Below are 24,911 nucleotides of genomic sequence, written 5' to 3' on the forward strand. Positions count from 1 at the left end.
ATACTTTAAGCATTATGTCAACTATATTTGGTGTATGGAAATATTTTATGATCTATCTGTCGTTTACGCAGGTTTTATTTGACCTTGGCCTCATTTTCATCGTCCATTGCTAAATTTTAAGTGCTTGTGTGTTTGGTCTGTTTTTCTTAATTTATAAACAATAAGTCAACTATTTTTGTTGTATTGAAGAATTGTTAGCTGTACATGTCTGCCTGGCATGATTCATCTGACCTTGACCTCATTGTCATGGTCCATTGATCAATGTTTCGTTTTCTTGGTTAATGTTGAGTTTATGTGACAGTTGTAATAAAGCTTTATATTTAGGTCTATCAAGATAATATCAATGTTTAGAAACGAAGGCGAGACATTTCAGCGTGTGCACTCTTGTTTACACATTTTTGTGTTTACGAGCGTACATGCTTCTTTGATGTTTACTTTATGTACACTTCATAGATTTTAAAATTAGTGTGAAATTTTGTTCATTTTGATTTGGATTAAGAGGGTTTTTTTTTTATTGTTAAAGGCTGTACAGTGACCTAAAGAAAGTTGCTTTTATCTTTGTCACTTGAACTCAAACCACATCTTTTTATTTGTATAACATTAAAATTTGTGATAGAGGTGCATAGAACAAAAAAAAAACACAATTGAATGTTTATCTTCAAATTTATTTCCAAATGAAGTAAGTTAACCTAGAAAAATTCTGATTATTGAAAAATGCGTTCGATTGTATACTACAGCATGATCATAGTTTATGTTTTAAAGTAAGCTAGATTGATTGATTTGTTTCTGATTACATAACAAAACAGCAGAAAAATACCAAGAAGATAAGAAACTTATAAAAGAGAAATCTACAACGCCATACCATACCACTATAACATCACCAATAGATATAGGTACCCCTCGAAAACAAAAAAATATATAATAGCAAATTGTGTCTATTGTATTAATCGTACGGTGAAACTATTATCTGTTTAATTGTCACGACGTTCTCTGAAACAATCGTTTATCTCGCGTTGTTACAGCTTTAATATGATATAACTTTATTTTACAAACACTTCAGATTAATGGTACAAAGATAAATCTGAAAAGTTTGTCCTAGTCACATGCCTCTCTCAATAGGTATCACACGTTTCATTCTGGCGATTATAATAGAGAGAAGGTCAATTATGAATCATAATACGCCCTCAATAAGCTCAGTAGAAGCTATAGACGAAAAAATAGTTTATTAAAAAGGAGTAGAATTTGACCTCACTAGAATGTTTTGCCTCTGCCTCGAGGGTACATTGAAGCGGTTGTGATGCTGAACAGTTCGCTCGGGTGTTTATTTAGATTTACATTTAAAATAAAATAAACGAACAAAAGTCGTTTGAATGTAAAAGAAATTTAAGCATCAATTGTTATAACGGAACTGTACATTTACAATTTACTACTATGTTCAAAATGTACTCATGATTGTTGAATTCGGACAACATGAGTGTCGATTTACAATGATTATTAACTATGCATTAGAGAATGTCTGTAAAAGAGAAGAAAAAATATACCAGAGGGACATTCAAACTCGTTGATCGAAAAAACCTGACAACGCCATGGCTAATATTGTTTTATAGTAAATATGCTTTTATTAGCATTCTTTATCCCTACCATCATGGCGTTTATACTTTTAGTAAGCAACGTTATAAATGCACGTTGAAATTGTAGACAAAAAGTAAATGTAATGCTGACTTTTTAAATCTCTATTTTGCTGCATAAGTAGCAAACACTGCTCCAGCAATGGAGATAATTGCAATAACAACTCCAACACCTTTGCTTATTGTAGCACCATTGGTATCGTCAACTGAAAATTTCAAGTAAAAATATAATTAATCATGGATTTTATTTAAGTAGAAGATGCGTACATTATAGACAAATCTGTCTTTTGTTGGTATGTAAAAAAGTTATCTAAAACTAAAAATGATCAAACATTAAAGAAAACTTACTAAACGAACGCCACAGGATAGAAAACGTGTAAACAGGGGCTGTCCTCTGTCTGTATGTCTGTCTGTCTGTCTGTCTGTCTGTCTGTCTGTCTGTTTGTCTGTCTGTCTGTCTGTCTGTCTGTCTGTCTGTCTGTCTGTCTGTTTGTCTGTCTGTCTGTCTGTCTGTCTGTCTGTCTGTCTGTCTGTCTGTCTGTCTGTCTGTCTGTCTGTCTGTCTGTCCCTCACTCTCTCCTTCTCTCCCCTCTTCCTCTCAAAGATAAAATCATGAAGGAAAATGTATTTCTAAGTTCATAAGCCTATTAATATTCACACCATTTCACATGTGTAAATTTCTACAAATGGATTACTATCCTATAGGTCCTTTTGATTTAATTGAAACTGTGTTTTACAGACTGATATATATGTAAAACTATCGTTTATCTCAAGATGGCACGTGATAATTTCTAATTTTTAGGTTGAATAAAAATGAAATAAAATAAAACGCAACGTTAAAACTGAGCAACACGAAACCTACTAATTATGGAGATGATCTTAGGTTCTGTTAAAAGTGAAGTATATACTGCTCTGAATATGACACATGTCGAGTACAAACGGTCTAAGTCGGTTATATCAACTTCCAGGACAATTCATGTAATAAAAATAATAATAATAAATTCTTTATTTAACGAAAGTAACTCATTTAAAATACAACTGTTAATCTCACACAAGGTCTTCACACATTTAAATGTATAATTCATGTAACAATCAATGCATATAGAACAATTACAAATAAATATGTACACAATTACAAATATATATATATATATATATATATAAACGAGTCTAAATTGAAAACTACGTTCAAACCTATGACTGCGTTGGATAAAAACCGCAATTTTTATACGTGTGCATGCCAAACAAATTTCGTTGTAGAAGGGTCTAAAAACAGCACAAACAACATTTTCCAAAAGACCAAAAGAGTGAAAAAGTATATTTAAACAAAACGCATTTGACTAACAGGTCGAACAACTGATGTTCTTTAACCCTGCTGACTGCCATTGGCGATTGCCAAATAAAATTGATCACAGGTTGTAACAAAATGGATCTTATTATAAATTTAATACGTCACAGAAAAAAAAAATGGTTAACTTGTGGACAGGATGTTGTGCCACAAACATTCGGTGTCAATATTTCTTTAGTACACCATATCCGGATTTCGACAATAAATGTCTCTTCAGTGATGTTAGGGATCGAAACGGTATTTGGAAGGCCATATAAAAGCACCCTCATTTTTAGAGAAAGTACCCTCATTTTTAGATTAACTCTTGAATTTTAAGAGTCAATATATAGGATGAACGGATCATATAAACCGGAGGGAAAATATAATACATGCCCAAACAAAAAATATAAACGAGTCTAAATTGAAAACTACGTTCAAACCTATGACTGCGTTGGATAAAAACCGCAATTTTTATACGTGTGCATGTCAAACAAATTTCGTTGTAGAAGGGTCTAAAAACAGCACAAACAACATTTTCCAAAAGACCAAAAGAGTGAAAAAGTATATTTAAACAAAACGCATTTGACTAACAGGTCGAACAACTGATGTTCTTTAACCCTGCTGACTGCCATTGGCGATTGCCAAATAAAATTGATCACAGGTTGTAACAAAATGGATCTTATTATAAATTTAATACGTCACAGAAAAAAAAATTGTTAACTTGTGGACAGGATGTTGTGCCACAAACATTCGGTGTCAATATTTCTTTAGTACACCATATCCGGATTTCGACAATAAATGTCTCTTCAGTGATGTTAGGGATCGAAACGGTATTTGGAAGGCCATATAAAAGCACCCTCATTTTTAGAGAAAGTACCCTCATTTTTAGATTAACTCTTGAATTTTAAGAGTCAATATATAGGATGAACGGATCATATAAACCGGAGGGAAAATATGATACATGCCCAAACAAAAAATATAAACGAGTCTAAATTGAAAACTACGTTCAAACCTATGACTGCGTTGGATAAAAACCGCAATTTTTATACGTGTGCATGTCAAACAAATTTCGTTGTAGAAGGGTCTAAAAACAGCACAAACAACATTTTCCAAAAGACCAAAAGAGTGAAAAAGTATATTTAAACAAAACGCATTTGACTAACAGGTCGAACAACTGATGTTCTTTAACCCTGCTGACTGCCATTGGCGATTGCCAAATAAAATTGATCACAGGTTGTAACAAAATGGATCTTATTATAAATTTAATACGTCACAGAAAAAAAAAATTGTTAACTTGTGGACAGGATGTTGTGCCACAAACATTCGGTGTCAATATTTCTTTAGTACACCATATCCGGATTTCGACAATAAATGTCTCTTCAGTGATGTTAGGGATCGAAACGGTATTTGGAAGGCCATATAAAAGCACCCTCATTTTTAGAGAAAGTACCCTCATTTTTAGATTAACTCTTGAATTTTAAGAGTCAATATATAGGATGAACGGATCATATAAACCGGAGGGAAAATATGATACATGCCGAAACAAAAAATATAAACGAGTCTAAATTGAAAACTACGTTCAAACCTATGACTGCGTTGGATAAAAACCGCAATTTTTATACGTGTGCATGTCAAACAAATTTCGTTGTAGAAGGGTCTAAAAACAGCACAAACAACATTTTCCAAAAGACCAAAAGAGTGAAAAAGTATATTTAAACAAAACGCATTTGACTAACAGGTCGAACAACTGATGTTCTTTAACCCTGCTGACTGCCATTGGCGATTGCCAAATAAAATTGATCACAGGTTGTAACAAAATGGATCTTATTATAAATTTAATACGTCACAGAAAAAAAAATTGTTAACTTGTGGACAGGATGTTGTGCCACAAACATTCGGTGTCAATATTTCTTTAGTACACCATATCCGGATTTCGACAATAAATGTCTCTTCAGTGATGTTAGGGATCGAAACGGTATTTGGAAGGCCATATAAAAGCACCCTCATTTTTAGAGAACGTACCCTCATTTTTAGATTAACTCTTGAATTTTAAGAGTCAATATATAGGATGAACGGATCATATAAACCGGAGGGAAAATATGATACATGCCGAAACAAAAAATATAAACGAGTCTAAATTGAAAACTACGTTCAAACCTATGACTGCGTTGGATAAAAACCGCAATTTTTATACGTGTGCATGTCAAACAAATTTCGTTGTAGAAGGGTCTAAAAACAGCACAAACAACATTTTCCAAAAGACCAAAAGAGTGAAAAAGTATATTTAAACAAAACGCATTTGACTAACAGGTCGAACAACTGATGTTCGTATATATATATATATATATATATAAAAGTCTATAAAAAGGACCAACCAGCAAATTTACTATGTACCGGATCGTCTAGAATAGGCGATACTATGCAGATAAGGAAAAAATTATATCAGTCTTACCTGTATTATCACCTGATCTATTTTCACACCTTATACATTATGTATCAGTATTGTTAAAACTTGTGACACAAGAAGAAGGCCATTTGTTGAGCCGAAATATTTGTCAACACGATTTTATAAGAACATTTTCGTTTAATAACACCTTATATCAGTACCGTTGTGCAAATCTTTAGACTGATATATATATATATATATATATACACAAGCATGAAAACAGACTGTAGAACTAGCATGGTAAGAATGTCCTAAAAAATGTGTGATTTGTTCGACTGCTTTTTAACCGCATGTAGTTATCAAACTCCTAATATTCCTAAATAGTGATATACCGCATAATGCAAATTCAAATGTTTTGTACTAAAAAGATACCATCAGTACTTACAAGTAGCCGTTGTGCTTTTTATAACTGTGTTTGTTGTGTGTATTGGTGTAGCTGCATGTGTTATACGTATCATCGTCGTTTCAGTTGTAGCAAATGATGTTGGAACAAACGTTGTGCTGTCTGTTTGACGTTTAGTTTTTACATTTGTCGATTGATACATTGTTGTGCTCTGTGGTGTAGGTGTACTGATAAGTTCAGTAGTTGGAACAAACGTTGTGCTGTATGTTGGATGTTCAGTTTTTACATTTGTCGATTGGTACATTGTTGTGCTTTGTGGTGTAGGTGTACTGATAAGTTCAGTAGTTGGGACTATTGTTGTGCTTTGAGTTGTAGGTTCAGTTGATACCTCATTTGGTGACATTTGGGTGGTAGTTTGATCTAGTGTTGTAGTTCTCTCTGATGGAATAGATGAAGTCGTTGCTTCAGCGCCTACAAAAATAACCCGAAGTCAAAATTATCATTTTGAAAACATCGACATTATGCACTTTACAAACAATGGAACTCATTCATGACAGTTTGGTTTTAATTTCAATGAAATGATTAAATTAAATGGAATGTATTTCTGAACAATTATAATGAATAGCCTTTCACTATAAAAAAAATATATGAAAGTATACATTAGTGGGAAATAATGTGATTGTTGTTTTTAAGATGAAACTATTCAATTTTGAATTCTCTTCGCAAAACGGATATACGTGTATGAATTTCTATTTGAAATCAAACAATTGTTATGAAATATTGTACCAATACCAAATAAATTTATATACAACTCAAATAAAGGCACAGTAGTATACCGCTATTCAAAACTCATAAATCCATGTACACAAAAAAATCGGGGTAACAAACTAAAACCTAGGGAAACGCATTAAATATAAGAGGAAAACAACGACACAACACTAAAATGTAACACACACGGAAACGGACAAAACATCAGACGAAATCCCACGAGAATAACAAATATAACATCAAAACCAAATACAGGAATTTGGGTTAGACTATTCTGATCGCAATGTAAATTAACACTCAAAAATATGATAAAACAAATGACGCAATGTTATAATGTAACAGACACAGAAACGAACTATAATATAACAATGGCCATATTCCTGACTTGGTACAGGACATTTTTAAAGGAACAAATGCTGCGTTGAACCTAGTTTTATGGCATGCCAAACCTCCCTCTTTAATGGCCATGTGAAATATAACATCAAAATGACAACACAACACCACAAGACTACAATATAAATAAATCGGAGAACACTATTGACAAATTAAGAAACACACGAACAGCAGCCAACAAAAGGCAACAAATTCAAATTTTGATGCACCAGAAGTGCATTTTGTACTCACAAGATCTACTAGTTTGAACAGCATCGAGGACCAAAAGATAAAAAAAAGTTGTGCCAAAAACGGCCAGGGTTTTCTGTTAGTAGAACATCCCTATTATTAAGAATAATTAATACTATTGCAAACAGTAAAATTTATAAAATGACTATACAAAAGATGTACATGATAAAACTGAATTATTAACTAATTACAGGAAACAGCTGAAATACATTACATAACCAAACATTTGAAAAACAAAAATTAGACACATCCGAATAAGTTTAAATCAAAGTTATTCAAACAGTTTAAGATTAATTCTCAGTGTATCTAGTATTGTATTAGTTACTTACTTGGCCATGGATCTACAGAAGTTCCATAAAGCGTAAGTGACCAGCTGTCCAACGAAACTAGAATTATATCAAACAAGATTGAATTCAGTGCTATATGAACTCAGGAACACAATACACTTGCCTTGATTGAACATCTGTCAATAATTCATGGTTTTACAACGCCAGCTGATGTAATATTACTTCACGGACCTTCACTGTTGTCGTGTGTGTTTGTATAACAAAATATTATTTGTGAGCTTGTTATAGTTGACTCATGTTTTGTTTATTCATATATGGCTTCCTTAATTGATAATTATTCATAATTTTCCGATTAATTCACATATGTGGAATAACAGAGTATTCAATATCATTCCTGTATACATGTTTTGTATGTCCATATAAGCAAGCATTATTTAATAATAATAATTAATTTCGTCGTTAACAATGCTTTCCTTTAAAACACTTAGTAGCAAATAGTAAAATAAAAAAAAGTACAGAACTCCGATGAAAATTAAAAACGTCTGTAATCAAATGGCAACATCAAAGGTTCAAACACATCAAACGAATTAATAACAACTGTCATATTCCAGACTTGGAACAGGCAGATTCTTACATAGAAAATGGTGGATTTAATTTACACTACATTTTTTAACATTAACTTTGATCATTTATATTCTATGAACAGCAAGGAGACAGAAAGATGTTTTCATGCTTGCAAACCCAAAACGATGCGATTAAAACTATATTTTTATTACCAGTTATAATATCATTGATGTACGAACTAATTTCTAGGCTCCAACTTCCAATTGGATTTTCCATCCAAAAATGTACCGACATAAATGTCCAGGTTAGAGTCCCTGCTGGTTCGTTATCAACAGCATCATTATACCTGTAGTGTAATAGATGACTTCTGGTACCAGATGGCGACACCAAATACAACTGTGTTACACCTCTGAAGCCTGTATAGGAGAAGGTTATATCAGCTACCACGTGCTCAAGAAAGTTTACAGATGAACAGTCACCAGACGTTATAGTGATAGAATCAGATGCCGAGGTATTGGTGCTCCTGTAAAGAAAATACGATATATGTTTTTACTGAGGGGATTCTGATTGACATTAAAGCCAAATTGTTTGAGTGTAAGACGTTATGTGAACATGAAGTGCTTGGATAGCATAATGATATTACAACAAAATAATTCATGTTTAATAACTTTAATTCCAGTTTAGAATCATAAGACAGAACGATGACTACACTTATATGCTTCTGTAACACTTAATTGCATAGACCGGGATTGGAATGAATATTTAACAACAGGCATCAACAAATTAAGAGAATACAATAGAAAAAGAGAAAGAAAAAGAAAAACGTAAAAGAAAATATCAAGATGGAAAGCAATGAGCGACACACCATACAATCACGAATGTTATCTGCTATGATTAAAATTAACTGCTTATAAAGTCAAAAGATAATAAATGCCACACAACACCACATATTTGAACATTAACTGACTATTATAACCTTTAATAATCTACTGTATATTATATATTACAAAAAAAAACGAAAAAAATTTAACAACAGATGTCGTAGACCTTAACACAATTTTAGGAACGTAAGAATTACGTCGCAAATTAATACAAAACACAGTCAGGAAAAAAGCCAGAGGGTTGGGTTACAAATTATGAAAGAAAGGACATGAGCAAACGCAATCTAGAAATATTTTTTTTTGTTTTTTAAATTTTAATATTGGACAATTGTATACAATACCGCAATTTTATAGTTAGATTCTTTTCTTTTTACCGACTGTAATAAAGTGAGGACAACTATACCGATTAAAAAAAAATTGATGTCATTTTCCTGCTCTAGTTTGTCATATGAATTGACATAATAAACTTTTGATGACCTTTTGTGTACTCCCAAAAACATTAAAACCCTTTTTGAATATTTATGTTGTTGTCGTGTATCGATGGCTTATTAGAGTATTAAAAATACATCATTAATGGTATCGCAATCAACATGCGGTATGGGCTTTGCTCAATGTTGTGGATAGTTGTCTCATTGGCATTCATACCACATCTTCTTTCTTTATAAGACTTGTGTGTATCATTTTGTTATTTTATTATAGTTTATACGAACGTTTCTTGACTAGAAAAAGGAAGATTTGGTATGAATGCTAATGTGACAACTATTTATTCAAGTCACAATTAATAAAAGTAAACCATTATAGGTAAATGTACGGTCTGTAAATTTGTATCTTTTATTTTATTTTAATAATTAGGATCTGATTGCTATAAGATTTCCTACTCAACGTTTTGTTTACGATTTAATTGATAAAAAATTAACGAAACAAGGCATACGCAGCAAGAAAAAAAAACCCACAACATTATTGTATATACTCACAACGCTGGAGAACTTGTAGATGAACTACACGTTTTTTGAGTTGGAACTGTTACCCAGTGTTTACCGTACTTTACCATAGCTTCAGCATCCAGCAGACCAAAACCTAGAACCTGGCTGACTATCAATATAAAAAAACAAAAAATAATATATTTGATGAATATGCAATTAACCAGTCAATTTTAAAATTATTGAAAAAGAAAAATAATCTAAATTTTCATTTGTCACATTTACACACCTCGCCAAAAGTTAAGCAACACATGATAATTTTCCAGAACCGTTATTTAATGGATTTATAACTAATCGTAATATCTATACAATGAACTAAATTTGTGTTTTCATAAAATAACATATATAATTTTAGTAGAAAAGTGAAAGTTTAGACTGTTTTCATGATTGAATTGTTTGCTATTTCATTTTTAGCAAATGGCTGTAAAATTGCAAAATAAAATACAAGATAAAGTTTCAACTTATACTGATGTTTATGAAAAAAGCGATCGGCATTATATACAAAAGTCTTTTCAAAACTCAAGAGTGACAATTTGTGAATACCTTAAAGTACAATTAAAGACAGTAGAGAAAAAGTAAAATCACAAAAATACTGATCTCAGAGAAAAATAAATTCGGAAAGTCCATAATCACATGGCAAAATCAAACAACAAAACGCATCAAAAACGAATGGACAAGAACTGTCACATTCCTGACTTGGTACAGGCATTTTTAAATGTAGAAAACGGTGGACCGAACCCGGCTCCATAGCACTAATCCTCTCACCCTAACGACAGTCTCACCAAATTCCGTTTATTTAAATTGACGCGTCAAACAAACAGACACAACACACAAAATAGTCAAAACATGGGCACACCAATCATCATTATAACAATTTCAAAAGGAACAATCTAACAGAACACAAACACATCTACTATCTACGAACCCATTGATTGACCTGAGTGTCCGACGGGAGAGTGTATCTTCAACGCTTCCGGAAAATGTTTTCCCAACGTCGTCGCAGGCTTTGAAACTAAGCGTCGTAAGATTCTAACAGGAATTCTTTGTATTTCTTTAGTTATGGCTGCTTGTAAATACTGTAAATTTTGACAAGCTTGAACCTTGTTGTTGATGTTTTAAACAATAACATCGAAGACATGCTCAATGAGATTCATATCCGTTGACAAGGAATAGTGGCAATTGCCTCCTGGCGTACAAAATCTGAAGCAATGCATGTTCTGTGTGGCTAGCATTATCGTCCATGAATATTGGTCTAGTTGCAAGATTATGATTGTCAAATTGTGGCACACCGATATCCCAGATGATGTAGGAGGGATCTGGTTCGTCAGACCAATGGACTTGAAGCCACTGCCCAATTTTGATGACCACTGAAGTTGAGCTTGGCGATGCCTACAAGTCAGCAATCGTCTTCGGGCACGTTAATTGGCACAACTTAGTCTTCTGTTAACAGTTTCATTTTATTGCACGAATATTGAAAGGAAAAAGCTTACATGTAGCTTTAGAAAAACTTTTTTTACAGCAGCTAGGAATAAAATGTATACCTGAATTCTTACCTGTCGGTTAACACTAGATTAACGAAGTGTATGGTAACAAAGCAGTATCAAATATTTTTTTTTAAACAAAAAATAGAAGCAAAAACATTTAGGTGTTGCTTCACTTTTGGCGAGGTGTATGTACACGTTTATCATTTCTTCGTAAATTTTACGAACGACATCACAATTTGGTTGACTGTTACAGAATATTCGCTTTACGTATGATATTGAATACGTTCCTTATGTCGAAACTACAATCCTGGGACCTTTCCACCAATGTGACATACCGAATAATACTGTTTACCGGGTTGTGCAGACATTAATTGTCATTGATATGGTTATATTTATAAATTTACTGTTTACAAATTTTTGATTTGCTTTTAAAAACTAAGGCTTTTCTACCTCACGCATAGATTACTTTAGCTGTATTTGGCAAAACTTTTAGGAATGTTGGTCCTCAATGCTCTTCAACTTCGTACTTTATTTAGCCTTTTAACTTTTTTTTATTCGAGCGTCAATGATGAGTCTTTTGTAGACGAAACGTGCGTCTGGCGTATATACTTAATTTAGTCCTGGTATCTATGATGAGTTTTATTGTAATACATTTGTAACATGAGCAGCACAATTGACGCAACATGTGTAGCATGGTTTGTTTAACTCCAGGTTCACCTGAGATCACATAGGTTTGGTCAGTGTTGCTTATAGTTAACTGTATTGTGTCTTGTGTACTATATATTGTTTGTCTGTCTGTTTCTCTTTTAGCCATGGTTGTCATTCTATCATCAACCTATGAGTTTAAATGTCCTTCTGATAACTTTCGCCACTCTATTGATGTCTCAAATTATCGAAATTAATTATGAGACGGTTTTCCTGTTATAGGACCAAGTTGTATGAAATAAATACAATGCAATACGAAATCTATTTCAAGCTGTATGATTAGTTCATAAAGATATTTAACAAGCATTTAAAAGAAAAGACAACGTTTTATTTATATTTATTCGTTAAAAAAATACTTGCAAATTTTTGCAAATTGTGTCACCAGTTTCTATTTTGTGTTGGGTTTTTGAAACCAAAATTTTTTGACAAAAGAGACGATTTACTCTTCCACATTTTGAACTTTCCATTTAGACATAACAAAATTATAGCAGCGCATCCATACAGACTACATATATGCCAGTTTATTTGATATTCCTACCATGCGTTCTTTTGGGAAGGTTGCTGCTTACCAGTAAGATATTTAAACAAGACTTCTAAGTGAGGAAGTTGAAAACATCGCTTTATTAATTGTACGGACGCTACCATGAGCGTGTTGACTGTTATAGAATATCTGTTTGACAAATGATGATGAATATGTCTTAAATGTCAAGATAACAATCCAGTTTCCCTTTTTTACCGGGTATGTACTTATATCAACAAAACGCCGAGTGCCACATGTGGATGACGACCTGCCACACCTTCCAAAGATCTTGGGATCTTTCCGGCGTTTCATTGGATTTGTGATTATCAGTCGTTTGTTTTCTATGTTGTGTTTTGTGTTCTGTTCTGTGTCTGTTTGTCTTGTTTAGCTATCAGCGTTGTCAATTTATTATCAAATTACGAAGGTTTATGTACCTCTTGTATATTTTGCTTCTAGTTTAAAACAAACAATCCTTTTTGGAACTTTTTTTGTTTGGATAAAGCAATGTTTGTATCTAATATTTTTTTCCCTCAGAAACTCACATTCTCTATTTGCTCCGTTGATTGACCATTCAGAGTAGGTGTCATTGAAACCGTTTCTGTTTGATGTGAAAACAATCAGATGTTGGATGTCTCTCCAGGTCAGATTTGGACTGGCAATATAAAAAAATATAACGACATACAGCATACACCACTAAGGATTAATGTGTCAAAGTTATATTTCATTTGAATTATTATTCAAGATATTATTTTTAGAAAATCTTTTACCGTAACCACGCATTGCATGCTAATTTATTCTCAGTTTTATGTTGAATTCGGAATCACACAGCAGCATTAATTATATGTGACGATACTTATATGAGCAACAAAAAAGGATCAAAATGTATTTACTTAGCCTCTAGAGTCAGAGCAGCAATACCAGTGGCTATTGGTGCGGCATATGACGTTCCTTGTACACCCTCGGTTTTACATCCTGATGCTGCTGTTGTTGTAGTCTGAAATACATTTTTATCTACCTTAGATACATTAGCTGTTCTATATGTATGTTCTACTTACAATGAACACGTGCATATAAACTGCATTTATGAGAGCGTGTTTCTTATACATGAACTGTACACACCAAAATCATGAAATGAAAAAGGAGAAAAACCCTCACAGAAGTCAAGCATCTAGATAGAATCTGTATAGCAATGTACTAGTATACTGGTTGTTACATTGTTTTAATATTGTAATTAGTATATTTTTTTATGTTGTTTACAGAATAATCTTCGAACGGTGTAGTTTAGAAATCTATGGAACATTCACAGAATGATTGAAACTTTCCATTTGACGTAGATAATGATTCCAGAATGATCTTTATAAATGATACGTTATTTAAACTTCTACATTTTACTAGAAACTTCCGTTGTAACTTTCTAGGACGTTCCATTTTTAGAGTGTTCTAGAAATTTTCGTGACAACTATATATGTATATACAGAAACTAAAGTTAAACTTGAACATTGATAGACATTAATATTCACAGGATTGGATTGACACTTAATTTAAAAAAACAACATCATACTGAATTGTGACCTTAGTAGTGGACGTAATATTCAGATTTGAGTCCGAGAAGATTTCTGGATACAGATAAAGATAAAAGATTGGACTCATATTTTGACAGTGAAGTTCACAGTTATATTTGTGTAATACTTCTTGTAAACTTTTGTATAATAAATAATTTCATTATCGATTTGTGTCTTTTGTTGTCTACAATCTAAAGGGGATTTCTGACCGTAACAACATCATGTGTGTATAAATAAAACCTACGGTGAACCATAGATCAGAAGATGTTATCATATCAGTAAATATTGGTGTACACAATAAAGAATAGCAAAATATTTTAGCATGTTCAGGACATGTTGTGGTTACCCAAAGATACACATTTGCAGGGAATTAAGTTTTAATTTTAATAACTTTTCACCAAAGCACAATATAAGTCTTACCATAAATCTGTCTTCTTCACTGCCACCATATGCTGCAGCTAACGCAGGAGCACAAACTTCAGAATACCATGCATTTTTACCAATTTGTACACCGGTGATGGTGACAGTATATATACTGTTGGCATAGCCGTCAGCATTACAATTGTCTGCCGTACCTCCGTTACCTGCGGCCCATATGTAAATAGAACCTTTACCATTCCTTCCCTTTCATATGAGTAAATGGTCAAAATTTTGGATAATCACCTTGTGCAATATGAAATAATGAGATGTGGTATGATTGTGAGACAAATAGATGAAATACCATTGTTATATTTTTCCTTATTAAATGTTCTATTGTTCTTTGTTTGAGACATTTATCTAATCGTATATCATTTTCTGCTTTTAGTACGTTAAGTCTGATAGAGGTGAATAACCTTTATAATATTTTGATTATGCTTCCAGGATTTTATGAAGGGAATTTATGCACACCAAACACATGTGTAAACTAGTTTATGAAATTCTCCAAAAAGTACAGTCGCCATGTAAAACCGACACCTGATATTTTATAAAATATTTTTGAATTATCAACCGTGTTTTTGTCGATGACGTTCAATCAAAAAAACTCATAATGTCCTTAGCTTTATTGTTGTTGGACTGTACACTCGTGGCCTACTTTTTGTGAGTTGATATTGTAGTCACTTGTTTTCAGTTTAAAATCTCATATTGTCTTAGTTTTATTGGTTGGACTATAAAATCCTTATATATATATATATTACTGATTGATTCTTATTGTAGTCAACAACATACTCTGACAGTTGGATATAGTGTAATGTATACGGCATAGCTAAATGGACACCATACATTTTGGCGAGAGTTAAACATCATTTGTATATTCACCAGATCTATAAACCTACATTAGTTACTCCATTCTGCAGTGCCGCCTTTGTGATTGGACCGGGTTCTTCGAAACCAGTTAGCTCCCCTGGTCCCCAGCTGTTGCTATATATATCAATCTTTGAAATAAAGTGATTCAAAGCTTGGGCTTCATCTGAATCTAATAAAGATCTATCACCTAAAATCCGAATTCCTGTAAATCAAATAATGTCATTGTTTAGATGTTAAATGATTATTTATCATCATGATCATACCGTCTTTCTTTTGTAAATATGTACTAACCGAAACATAAAGAAATATTACAGCAAACTTCTGTTATGAAAACGGATACTCAGAACAAACCCGCTGATTCTGTTAAATATATTGTAGCTTATAAGAATTCATTTGACCTTCTGCTGTTTTTTTTTTTATTTGGTCGGGTTGTTGTCTCTTTGACACATTCCCCATTTCCATTCTCAATTTTATTTTCTAAATTTGTTTTTGTTAGGTTTTTTTTAACTTGTTTGTATAAAAATAATATGTTTTCGGATCTAAAAAATGAGAGATAAAATACAACATATAATATGTCATAGCAAGCTGGCCTTTTAAGTTTGAATACACTCAAATGGAAAATATAACTTACCACGCGACAATACCAATGAAATAATTTTACAGTATTTTCTGCATAAGATGCGCCTTTAGAACCATATGTAAAACTCCAAGGTAAATAAACCGAAAAAAGATTGTATAATTTAAAAAGGCCAAAACAAGTAAAGCCATAACTGGACAAGGACTTATTTGCATAAGAGCTATATATTTATTTATGTGATATACTCGTTTTAAAAAAAGTGTGAACAAGTTCTGAGTTACAACCCGTAATCATTTTGATTTAGATTTTCCAAGAGAATTCACAATGGAATGCAGATTTTATTAAAGATTCAACAAGCAAGACAAGTTTACCAAATGACATTTCATAAATAACAAGTTATTTCTCATCTTTTTAGTACACTGATAGTCCGAGCGAAAATCTTCTTAAAAATGCCAATACTGAAACATTGGCCATCGGTATAGATTATACAAAACGGCAAAACGTTATTTTGCTACTTTAAAAAGCCTCAAAGATAACTTACCAATAAGAGTACAGCTAAATGCCACACCAACTACACATATATTGTTGTCTTTAACCGCACCTATTAAGCCACTACATTCTGTGCCGTGACTAAAATAAGACAATTACTGTACTGATGAAAACAAAGTAATAATTAAATCACATGTAATATGAAAGCAAACGACAAAACAAACAGGTTGTTTTAGGCTACAAAGAACTGTGTTTTTCAAACTTTCTTTCTTTGTTTTTTGTCAATGCTTTTCAAAACGGTTTAACCAAAATATATATAAAAAATAACATTAAGCATAGTGATATTCAACATTTTGCTTAGCGTTATAAGTCAGATTTAAAACATTCTAGATTTGACTGAAATTTTCAAAAGATTTGTTTGCAAATCAAAAGCAGCTTTATAGGATCCTTACAGCTATAACTATGATTATTACCTAGATCTGGCATGGTGTCAAGGATAATAATCCGTCTTGAGCATGATGATAATATTTAAATTCTGTATCCCATGGGATGAAAGATATTATATTTAAACGTGTATATGTCATTATGATAAAGATCATTACTTGTTCCCAGCTTCATTATAATCACCCGTTTTGGGTGTCGCGATAGGGATTATTACCGTTTTTTGTCTTTATGTTTTGGATTTTTACCTGTTTCCGCCTTCATGACGAGGATCATCATCATAGTCATAGAAATCTTTATCATTGTCAGTGTCCTGTGCAAAATGAGAACAAACAAAGTGCAAGTAATCATGTTTTACTGGATACCAATCAATGTCAAGAAAGTACAATGATTTGTCTTTACAATCGTATTCCTAAATATACTTAAATGCACAAACAGTCAACCAAAAGCTCACTTTTTGATTACAGATCTATCCTTTAAATACAAAAGAAGTTCATTTGTAAATTGTAAATAGTCAAAGTTACTTTACATAAGTGGACAAATGTAATAACTGTACTGTTATATAACATGTATAATGTAGTCTTGCATTGAGATGTAAGTCTATTAACATTTAGACCTTTGACGGTGAATCTATAAACATTTAATCATGTTTAATCAGTAATAGTTTGTTCCATTAGCTTTTGATACAATGACATATGTTAATAAAACAGCATTCTTACGATATTGGCTGCAAGATCAGGGTGGTCTGTCTGTAAACCATCATCCAAAACTGCTATAGTAATACCTTTACCAGAATAACCTGCCGCCCAGGCTTTGTCAATTTTTATTGACGGGGAAACATCACCATTCTGAAATAGAACAGAAGTTGGTAGTTCAAATGTTTGCACAGTATCCCAAGGAAACATATTTACACGAATTTACATATGGAGTTCATCAGTAACAGGCAGTAATTTCGTTTACATCATATTCGTTAGTAGAGAGCTTGTAGATCAGAATCTCTCTAGATTCAGTAAATATTCAAAACATGTCTATATTCAGTGAAAAAATACACATGTTGCGAAACATCAGAACATGTTTATATTCAGTACAAAATCACATATGTTAGCGAAAATAAGAACATGTCTATATTTATTAAACATGACACATGCAGCTTGAAACGAGTTATACAGTTGGCTCTGGAAAATCTTAAAACTTGAACAAAAGGAATGTCGAAATGCTTATAATAATGATTTATCAATTCGTGTACGTCTTACTTATTTTTTAAAGGTTTGGATTTTCAATTATTTATCTGTTGTCGAAATAAATCTACATCTAGTGCAGATAGATTGGAACCGCCATTGTCATCATATCAAATATATCAAGCAATTGCTTCTATGAAAGGACCCAGAGTTATTACTCCGATTAGTGTTAAAACGCATAAACTATTCCAAATTTATATCCCTAGAGTTTTGTCTTTTCAACACATGACGTATAAAACAGAGGCGTAAGACACCAGAGGGACATTAATAGTGCTCGAAAATGCATGGAGTTTTTCAAAATTCAGTTTAAAATGACACATGTGGGTAAGAAAGAAATTCTTATCACTTATCGAAGTTTAAGAATTTAACCTGTCCGAATAATAAAAATGCGTGAAACGAATGCGTAATCGAATTGTAAATCCTCTTGTAATACAGATCTGATTCCTTATTAATAAATTTAAAGCTTTTCAATAAAGTTTTCAAACCTTAAGGTTACGGGATTAATCTGAGACACAAAAAAAAAGAGTCCATTTGCCACCCCAAAGGTCTATTTTTGCATGAAAAAATTCCAATGAAACCGGAACGTCAGTTATTTCGTGTAAAAAATACCGGTAGTTTTGTAAAAGTGTCCACAAGTGATGTTATGTAAAGATTTTTGATTAAATGTTTCCCAAAAACAATTATTTAAGAATTTAGTTTAATAATTCAATATATAAAACAAACTGTTATTATTGTCTACAAAATTCGAGTGAGTCATGGACAACTAATTAGAAGAAGGGTGTTTGGCCCTTACTATGATATTTTGCGGAAAACATGTGCGGTGTCCAAAAATACAACTCCTAAGATAATTCAATTAATAGGTATACAATGTATCTGGATAATTTAAGAAATCTCTTGTAAGCATAACAACATTACTTACCAAATACCAAAGAATCGGCCATTTTGTATCCAATGTCCTCGCCCTTCTAGTATGTGCTTTTTCCTGAGTAACCCATGAGATCTATAATGAAAACCAACCACCACATTCAACGAGTTAAGTGATGAGAAAAACATAGATAATAGATGAGGTTCAAACATCAAAAAGTTTAATTATAAAAGTATTAATTATAACATCATGTACAAGCCCTTTGAAAATATCATGAACATATGAATAATAAGAGATGTATGGTTTATACAATTACACGTCTACAACTTAAATAACCAGATTTCATATACATGTTAACGAAGAAATGACTTTGCACTCTGTCAGAATCGTAACCGCCAAAAGCTGAAAAACGTTTTGATAAGTTCATTATTTCTTGAACAATGGAAACATGATAATTGTAATTACTTTTTAAACTAGGTCTCAATATGATATACTTTTCAGAAAGTATGATCTGCAGGAAAATTAAGGTGTGTGTTTTTGTCCGGAATGTCAGGCTACATTTCAACTTAGATAGGTATGAAAACAAACAATAGAAGATTAAAAAATTCCACTGTAAGTTTGTTTTGGGTCCTGTGCAATTAAAGATTTTTGGTCGTGATTTAATACCTTTAGTAATTATTAGTAATTAGTCACATCTAAAGTGCATTGCAGTGGTACATGTGACTAATACACAGTCATGGTATTTGTTAAAACAATACATACAATTATATTCAATGATAGTGAACTGTGTTTGTACTAGTTTAGGGTAGTGGTTATTTTGGTATTCTAATCCATTATCGCTATTAAAAGTATCTGATATTTTACAATACTTTTTGAGAAAGTTTACTAGCTATTTATAGATTATATATTAGAGCGTTAGTTTTCCCGTTTGAATGGTTTTACACTTAATCTAGTGATTTTGAGGCCCTTTATAGATTTTTGTTCGGTGTAAGCAAAGGCTCCGTGTTGAAGGCCGTACATTGACCTTTAATGGTTTACTTTTATGAATTTTTATTTGGATGGAGAGTTGTCTCATTGGCACTCACACCACATCTTCCTATATCTATCGTTCATCAACTCAACAAGATTGATTTTCTCGCTTGAGCTAGAACGGCGAAAGCGAGAAAAGCAATCGAGGTAATCGAGTTGAGATGACCAATGATAATCTGTTTATCACTATTTTATATTACGATGTTGTCAATTTCATGTCAATTCCATTAGTAACGCCTCGTGCGTCCTTAGTTTCTAGCGATAATATTCCACTCAAGCGAGAAGCATGATATGAAAAATTATCACAAACAAGATCAAAGGCAAAATCATAAAATATCGATTATAACGTTTGTATGTAAAAAATGCTTCAAATGTTTTCCGATTTCATTTTTCCCATTTAAAAAACCCTTCACCCCTTTAAAATGGTAACGTCAAATCTCTTGCACTTTTAACATCTTACCTCAGGATTTTGTCTCAAGACGTTCACATCCTGGTCTTCACTTAAAGTACTTAAGGCCTCTTTGGTTTTTGACTGACGTATTTGAGCTGTGATGTATTTTGTTTTCCCAATCAAAAACTAAAATATTCATATGTTCGTGATTTACAATAATATGTAAAACAAAAACAGGGAAGGGATACATTCAAAAGTCGAAAGTCGGGAAAAACTGAAAACGACATGGTTATAAAAAAAACAGTGAAAAATAAAGACAAGACGAACACGTTCACAAAAATATACTACACAGAAAGTTAAGTATCTCGAGTCAACCTAAAGACATGCGACATGCTCATTGATGTTATTATCCTATGTATACATTTTAAAAGATCTGCGTTTATATTGTGATATGAACTGAATTTAAGACAAAGTTTTATGATATCGTATTTCCTGATCAATAGATTTTTACAAAAAAGTATAAATCATAACAAAGTAACACGATCATACTATTAGATATTAAATTACAATATTACTTGTACGTGTGGTTTTAAACGGATAGAGTCTTTTTGTTATCTTATATTTGTTAAAAAATATCGATACTTAAATGCATTCGAAAAGTTAACTTTATGGTAAAAGTGTACCTACACCCTAGGTTTCGTTCCTCTGGCAATGGTATCAAACTTTTGTTTTGAAACCATTACACTGGTATACTCCATGCTTAATTTGTAGACAAGTTCGCATTTTGTCATCACACAGAAAATGCCACACAGATATAAACGTATCTTTTTTAGAAGAAATAAATCATACTTTGTAAAAACATTTTTCTAGTAATCAGATGCTAGAATATTTGATTGACAACACATTTTCTTGGTTATGGAGGACGCATTTTTTCAACAAACCATCTGCATTCCTATAACTTATTATACTCCTCTTCTTGATAAATTTTCGTACATCATGTGAATAAGACTTTAAACGGGAGTTTCGATAGAAAAATAGATGGAAGCCACTATTTTCCTTTCACTTCACGTTAAACTATATAGATGATGTCCAATCACCACAGAATTCAAAGGTGGGGACTTTTACATGGGCATTAAAATAAAGGATAACACAGATACAATTATTTCTGTCTCATAACGCGACATACATGTTGAAATAAAGAATGACGTTCAATTAAAAACAATGTCAATAATTAAAAAAGATATTTTCAGCTTCCCAATTAATGTTTTCATTTCTTTGTAATGAAATTTTGGCGACTCAAGAGCATGCAATTCTTATCATAATTTTCTTGATAGTAGATGGCTGCTTAGCAAGGGTACCAAATGTTGAAGTCAAACATTTTACAGACTCAATCGAAATACCGTCGCCCTAAGATGTTGTATAACTGAATCAGTTTTTCCATTCGTTTCATTTGTTTGTTTTTTTGATTTTGCCATTTTGTAAGTGACTTCTTCGTTTTGAATTTGACCTGCATTTTTTTTTTTTTTTTTGTAATTTCACTTTTTAGGCCCCATTTATGGGCATATTGTGTTCTGGTCTGTGCGTTCGTCCGTTCGTTCGTCTGTTTGTCCGTCCGTTTGTCCGTCCGTCTGTCCCGCTTCAGGTTAAAGATTTTGGTCAAGGTTGTTTTTTGTAGAAGTCCAAACAACTTGACAGTTCGTACACATGTTTCCTATGACATGAACTTTCTAATTTTTATGCCAAATTAGAGATTTTATCCCATTTTTGAACGGTCCACTAAACATAGAAAATGATAGTGCGGATGAAGCATCTGTGTACTGGGGACACATTCTTGCTCTAAGTATTTTCTGGACATGTTTATCGTTTTTGTCGTTTTTTTTTGTCTCAATGACTTTGTCGGGTCTGGTTTGACTTGTGGGTATAGAAAGACCCTTGATATCTTCCACGTTTTCTCATGATTCTAAAAACGCCTGTACGTTTACAAAAAAACCACATCACCAAAAGATACAGAAAATCTCAAATTATCACATATAACACACCTGTCTGTCTCAATGTTAACTGTAAAGAATGCAAACAATGTATTTGTAACTTAAACTGGTTAACATCTCGAGTATCGTTAGGTCATGTAAACTTTGAGACGATTTATATATGTTATGGTATAAAGTCTTTTGCTTGTTTAAAGTATTAATGAATATTTATCATTGTCAATTTTTTTTGGATTCGAGCGTCACTGATGAGTCTTTTGTAGACGAAACGCGCGTCTGGCGTATATACTAAATTTAGTCCTGGTATCTATGATGAGTTTAATTATCAAATTAAAGTGTATCACGACCACAAGGAGATCAATTATAACCATAATTCTATTTATTCATCAAACCACAGTTAATTATTGTCAAACATAAATAAATAAAATATCTTCTTGTATGGTTGACAAAATAGTATTCTGACATGTAGATAAATCTACTCAAACTCACACTATACAAACAAACTGACCATGGCATGGTCAAAAACGAATCACGGCGAACAGACAAATAGTAGAAAGGACGCATTTATGATGATTTTTGTGTGTGAATGAAGCAGTTCAATGTTTTGAACATGTATTTGTAAAAAAAGGCAACAGTAGTATACCGCTGTTCAAAACTCATAAATCCATGTATAAAAAACAAAATTGGGGTAACAAACTAAAACCGAGGGAAACGCATTAAATATAAGAGGAGAACAACGACACAACACTGAAATGTAACACACACAGAAACGGACCAAGTATCAGACAAAATCCCACGAGAATAACAAATATAACATCAAAACCAAATACATGAATTTGGGATAGACAAGTACCGTGACACGTCTTATCGCAATGTGAATTTACAATCAAAAATAAGAGAAAACAAACGACGCAACGTTAAAATGTAACACACACAGAAACGAACAATATTATAACAATGGCCATCTTCCTGACTTGGTACAGGACAATTTTAACTGAAAAAATGGTGGGTTGAACCTGGTTTTGTGGCATGCAAAACCTCGCACTTAAATGGCAATGTTAAATATAATATTAAAAATGACAACATAATATAACAGGACTACAATACAAATAAACAGGAGAACATATTAGACAAAGAAACACATGACTAATAGATAACAAAAAGCATCAGGTTTAAAATTTAATACGCCAAAAACGCGCCTGGTCCATAAAAGACTAGACGACACAAGACGCCCAGATATAAAAGATCGAAAGTGTAAAACAGGTACATAGTTGGACAGCACTGAAGATCAAAAGTTGCGAAAGGTTGTGTCAAATACGGCTATGTTTTTATGTTTGGGATAAGAACATCCTTATTATTTAGAACAATTTAAGCTATTGCAAACAGTAAATTTTATCAAATGAATATAAAACAGATATACATAATGAAACTGAAGTGTTTTAACTAATTACAGAAAACTAAACCCGAATACATAATGCTAAGACCAACACAGTATAGACACACCCGACGCAGTCTAGGCCACAACGCAATAAATCATGAAAATGACGTCACATACGATGGCGAATAGGCACAACAAATACGTCAAATTTGAATTAATGAAATTTCTGAAACAGCGCAAAAAATGACGTCACAAATGAAAACCTATAATTCAAAAGTAAGATGGAATTAAGGTAGATTTAAGATTATATAAGAACTAAATACTGATATTACATTTAAACACAATGCATATTGCAATACTTATTAATAGCAATTAACTATAATATATATATATATGTCGAGTTTGTTATGAATCCAACTTCAAACGTAAATTATCGTACAGATAACGTTGAACAAAATTAAATTTAATAAATGAAGCGGTGATTATTTTTTCATTCCGTAACACATAAATATAATAGAAAAGACGAGAATTACAAATATAACATTAAACATTCAAACTAAATACATGAATTTGGGATAGACAAGTACCGTAACACGTCTTATAGTAATGCGAAATAACATTCATCAAAACATAAAAGAAAATACATAGTGTTATAAAACCAGGTTTAATGCTCTATTTTCTACATTAGAAAATGCCTGTGCCAAGTCAGGAATATGACAGTTGTTATCCATTCGTTTGATGTGTTTGGACTTTTGATTTTACCATTTGATTAAGCACTTTCGGTTTTGAATTTTCCTCGGAGATCAGTATTTTTGTGATTTTCATTTTTTTAAAGGACAACCGCCTTGTGCTACAAAGAATGGTTTACAAAAGTAAATATATCTCACCTGGCCAATGTATTCATATTGAGGATATTTCTTATTAAACCATACATTTGGGTCATCTTCTCTCGTCGTTGTAAAAACTATTCTGTTCGTGAATTCTCCATTCTTTACGTTAACCCTTTTTATTTTTTTCGGATCATTATCCTCTTTTTCATTATCCAATCTTTCAACATGTTCAAAGCCACTAATTAGATAATTAATTTGTATCAGTACAATGACAAAAAAGAATTTCAT

The 24,911-nt window shown here is 32.3% G+C and overlaps 1 protein-coding gene across 1 annotated transcript; it reads right to left on the reverse strand.

The window, feature by feature from the left end:
• Nucleotides 1-1,524: 1,524 nt before the first annotated feature.
• On the reverse strand, nt 1,525-24,911 carry LOC134709907 (neuroendocrine convertase 2-like). The gene is made up of 15 exons (XM_063570033.1): nt 24,681-24,911; nt 20,500-20,616; nt 19,065-19,145; nt 17,627-17,755; nt 17,156-17,220; nt 16,519-16,607; nt 15,430-15,602; nt 14,537-14,740; nt 13,445-13,569; nt 13,097-13,206; nt 9,840-9,957; nt 8,197-8,507; nt 7,463-7,519; nt 5,787-6,215; nt 1,525-1,834 (listed from the first exon to the last, which is right to left on the reverse strand). Exons 1-15 carry the CDS (start codon nt 24,909-24,911, stop codon nt 1,734-1,736), a joined length of 2,340 nt encoding a protein of 779 aa, XP_063426103.1. The 3' UTR covers nt 1,525-1,733.

The sequence above is a fragment of the Mytilus trossulus genome, chromosome 3 (assembly GCF_036588685.1).
Source record: "Mytilus trossulus isolate FHL-02 chromosome 3, PNRI_Mtr1.1.1.hap1, whole genome shotgun sequence".
NCBI lineage: Eukaryota > Metazoa > Mollusca > Bivalvia > Mytilida > Mytilidae > Mytilus > Mytilus trossulus.

Bases quoted from the DNA above. Each gene is read 5' to 3' on its own strand.
- LOC134709907 (XM_063570033.1), bottom strand. From the start codon at position 24,911: ATGAAATTCTTTTTTGTCATTGTACTGATACAAATTAATTATCTAATT. The intron at 15,603-16,518 runs GTAAGTTATCTT...TTTGATTTACAG, and splicing joins ATTTAGCTGTACTCTTATTG to GAATTCGGATTTTAGGTGAT. The intron at 6,216-7,462 runs GTAAGTAACTAA...TTATTTTTGTAG, and splicing joins TTCTGTAGATCCATGGCCAA to GCGCTGAAGCAACGACTTCA.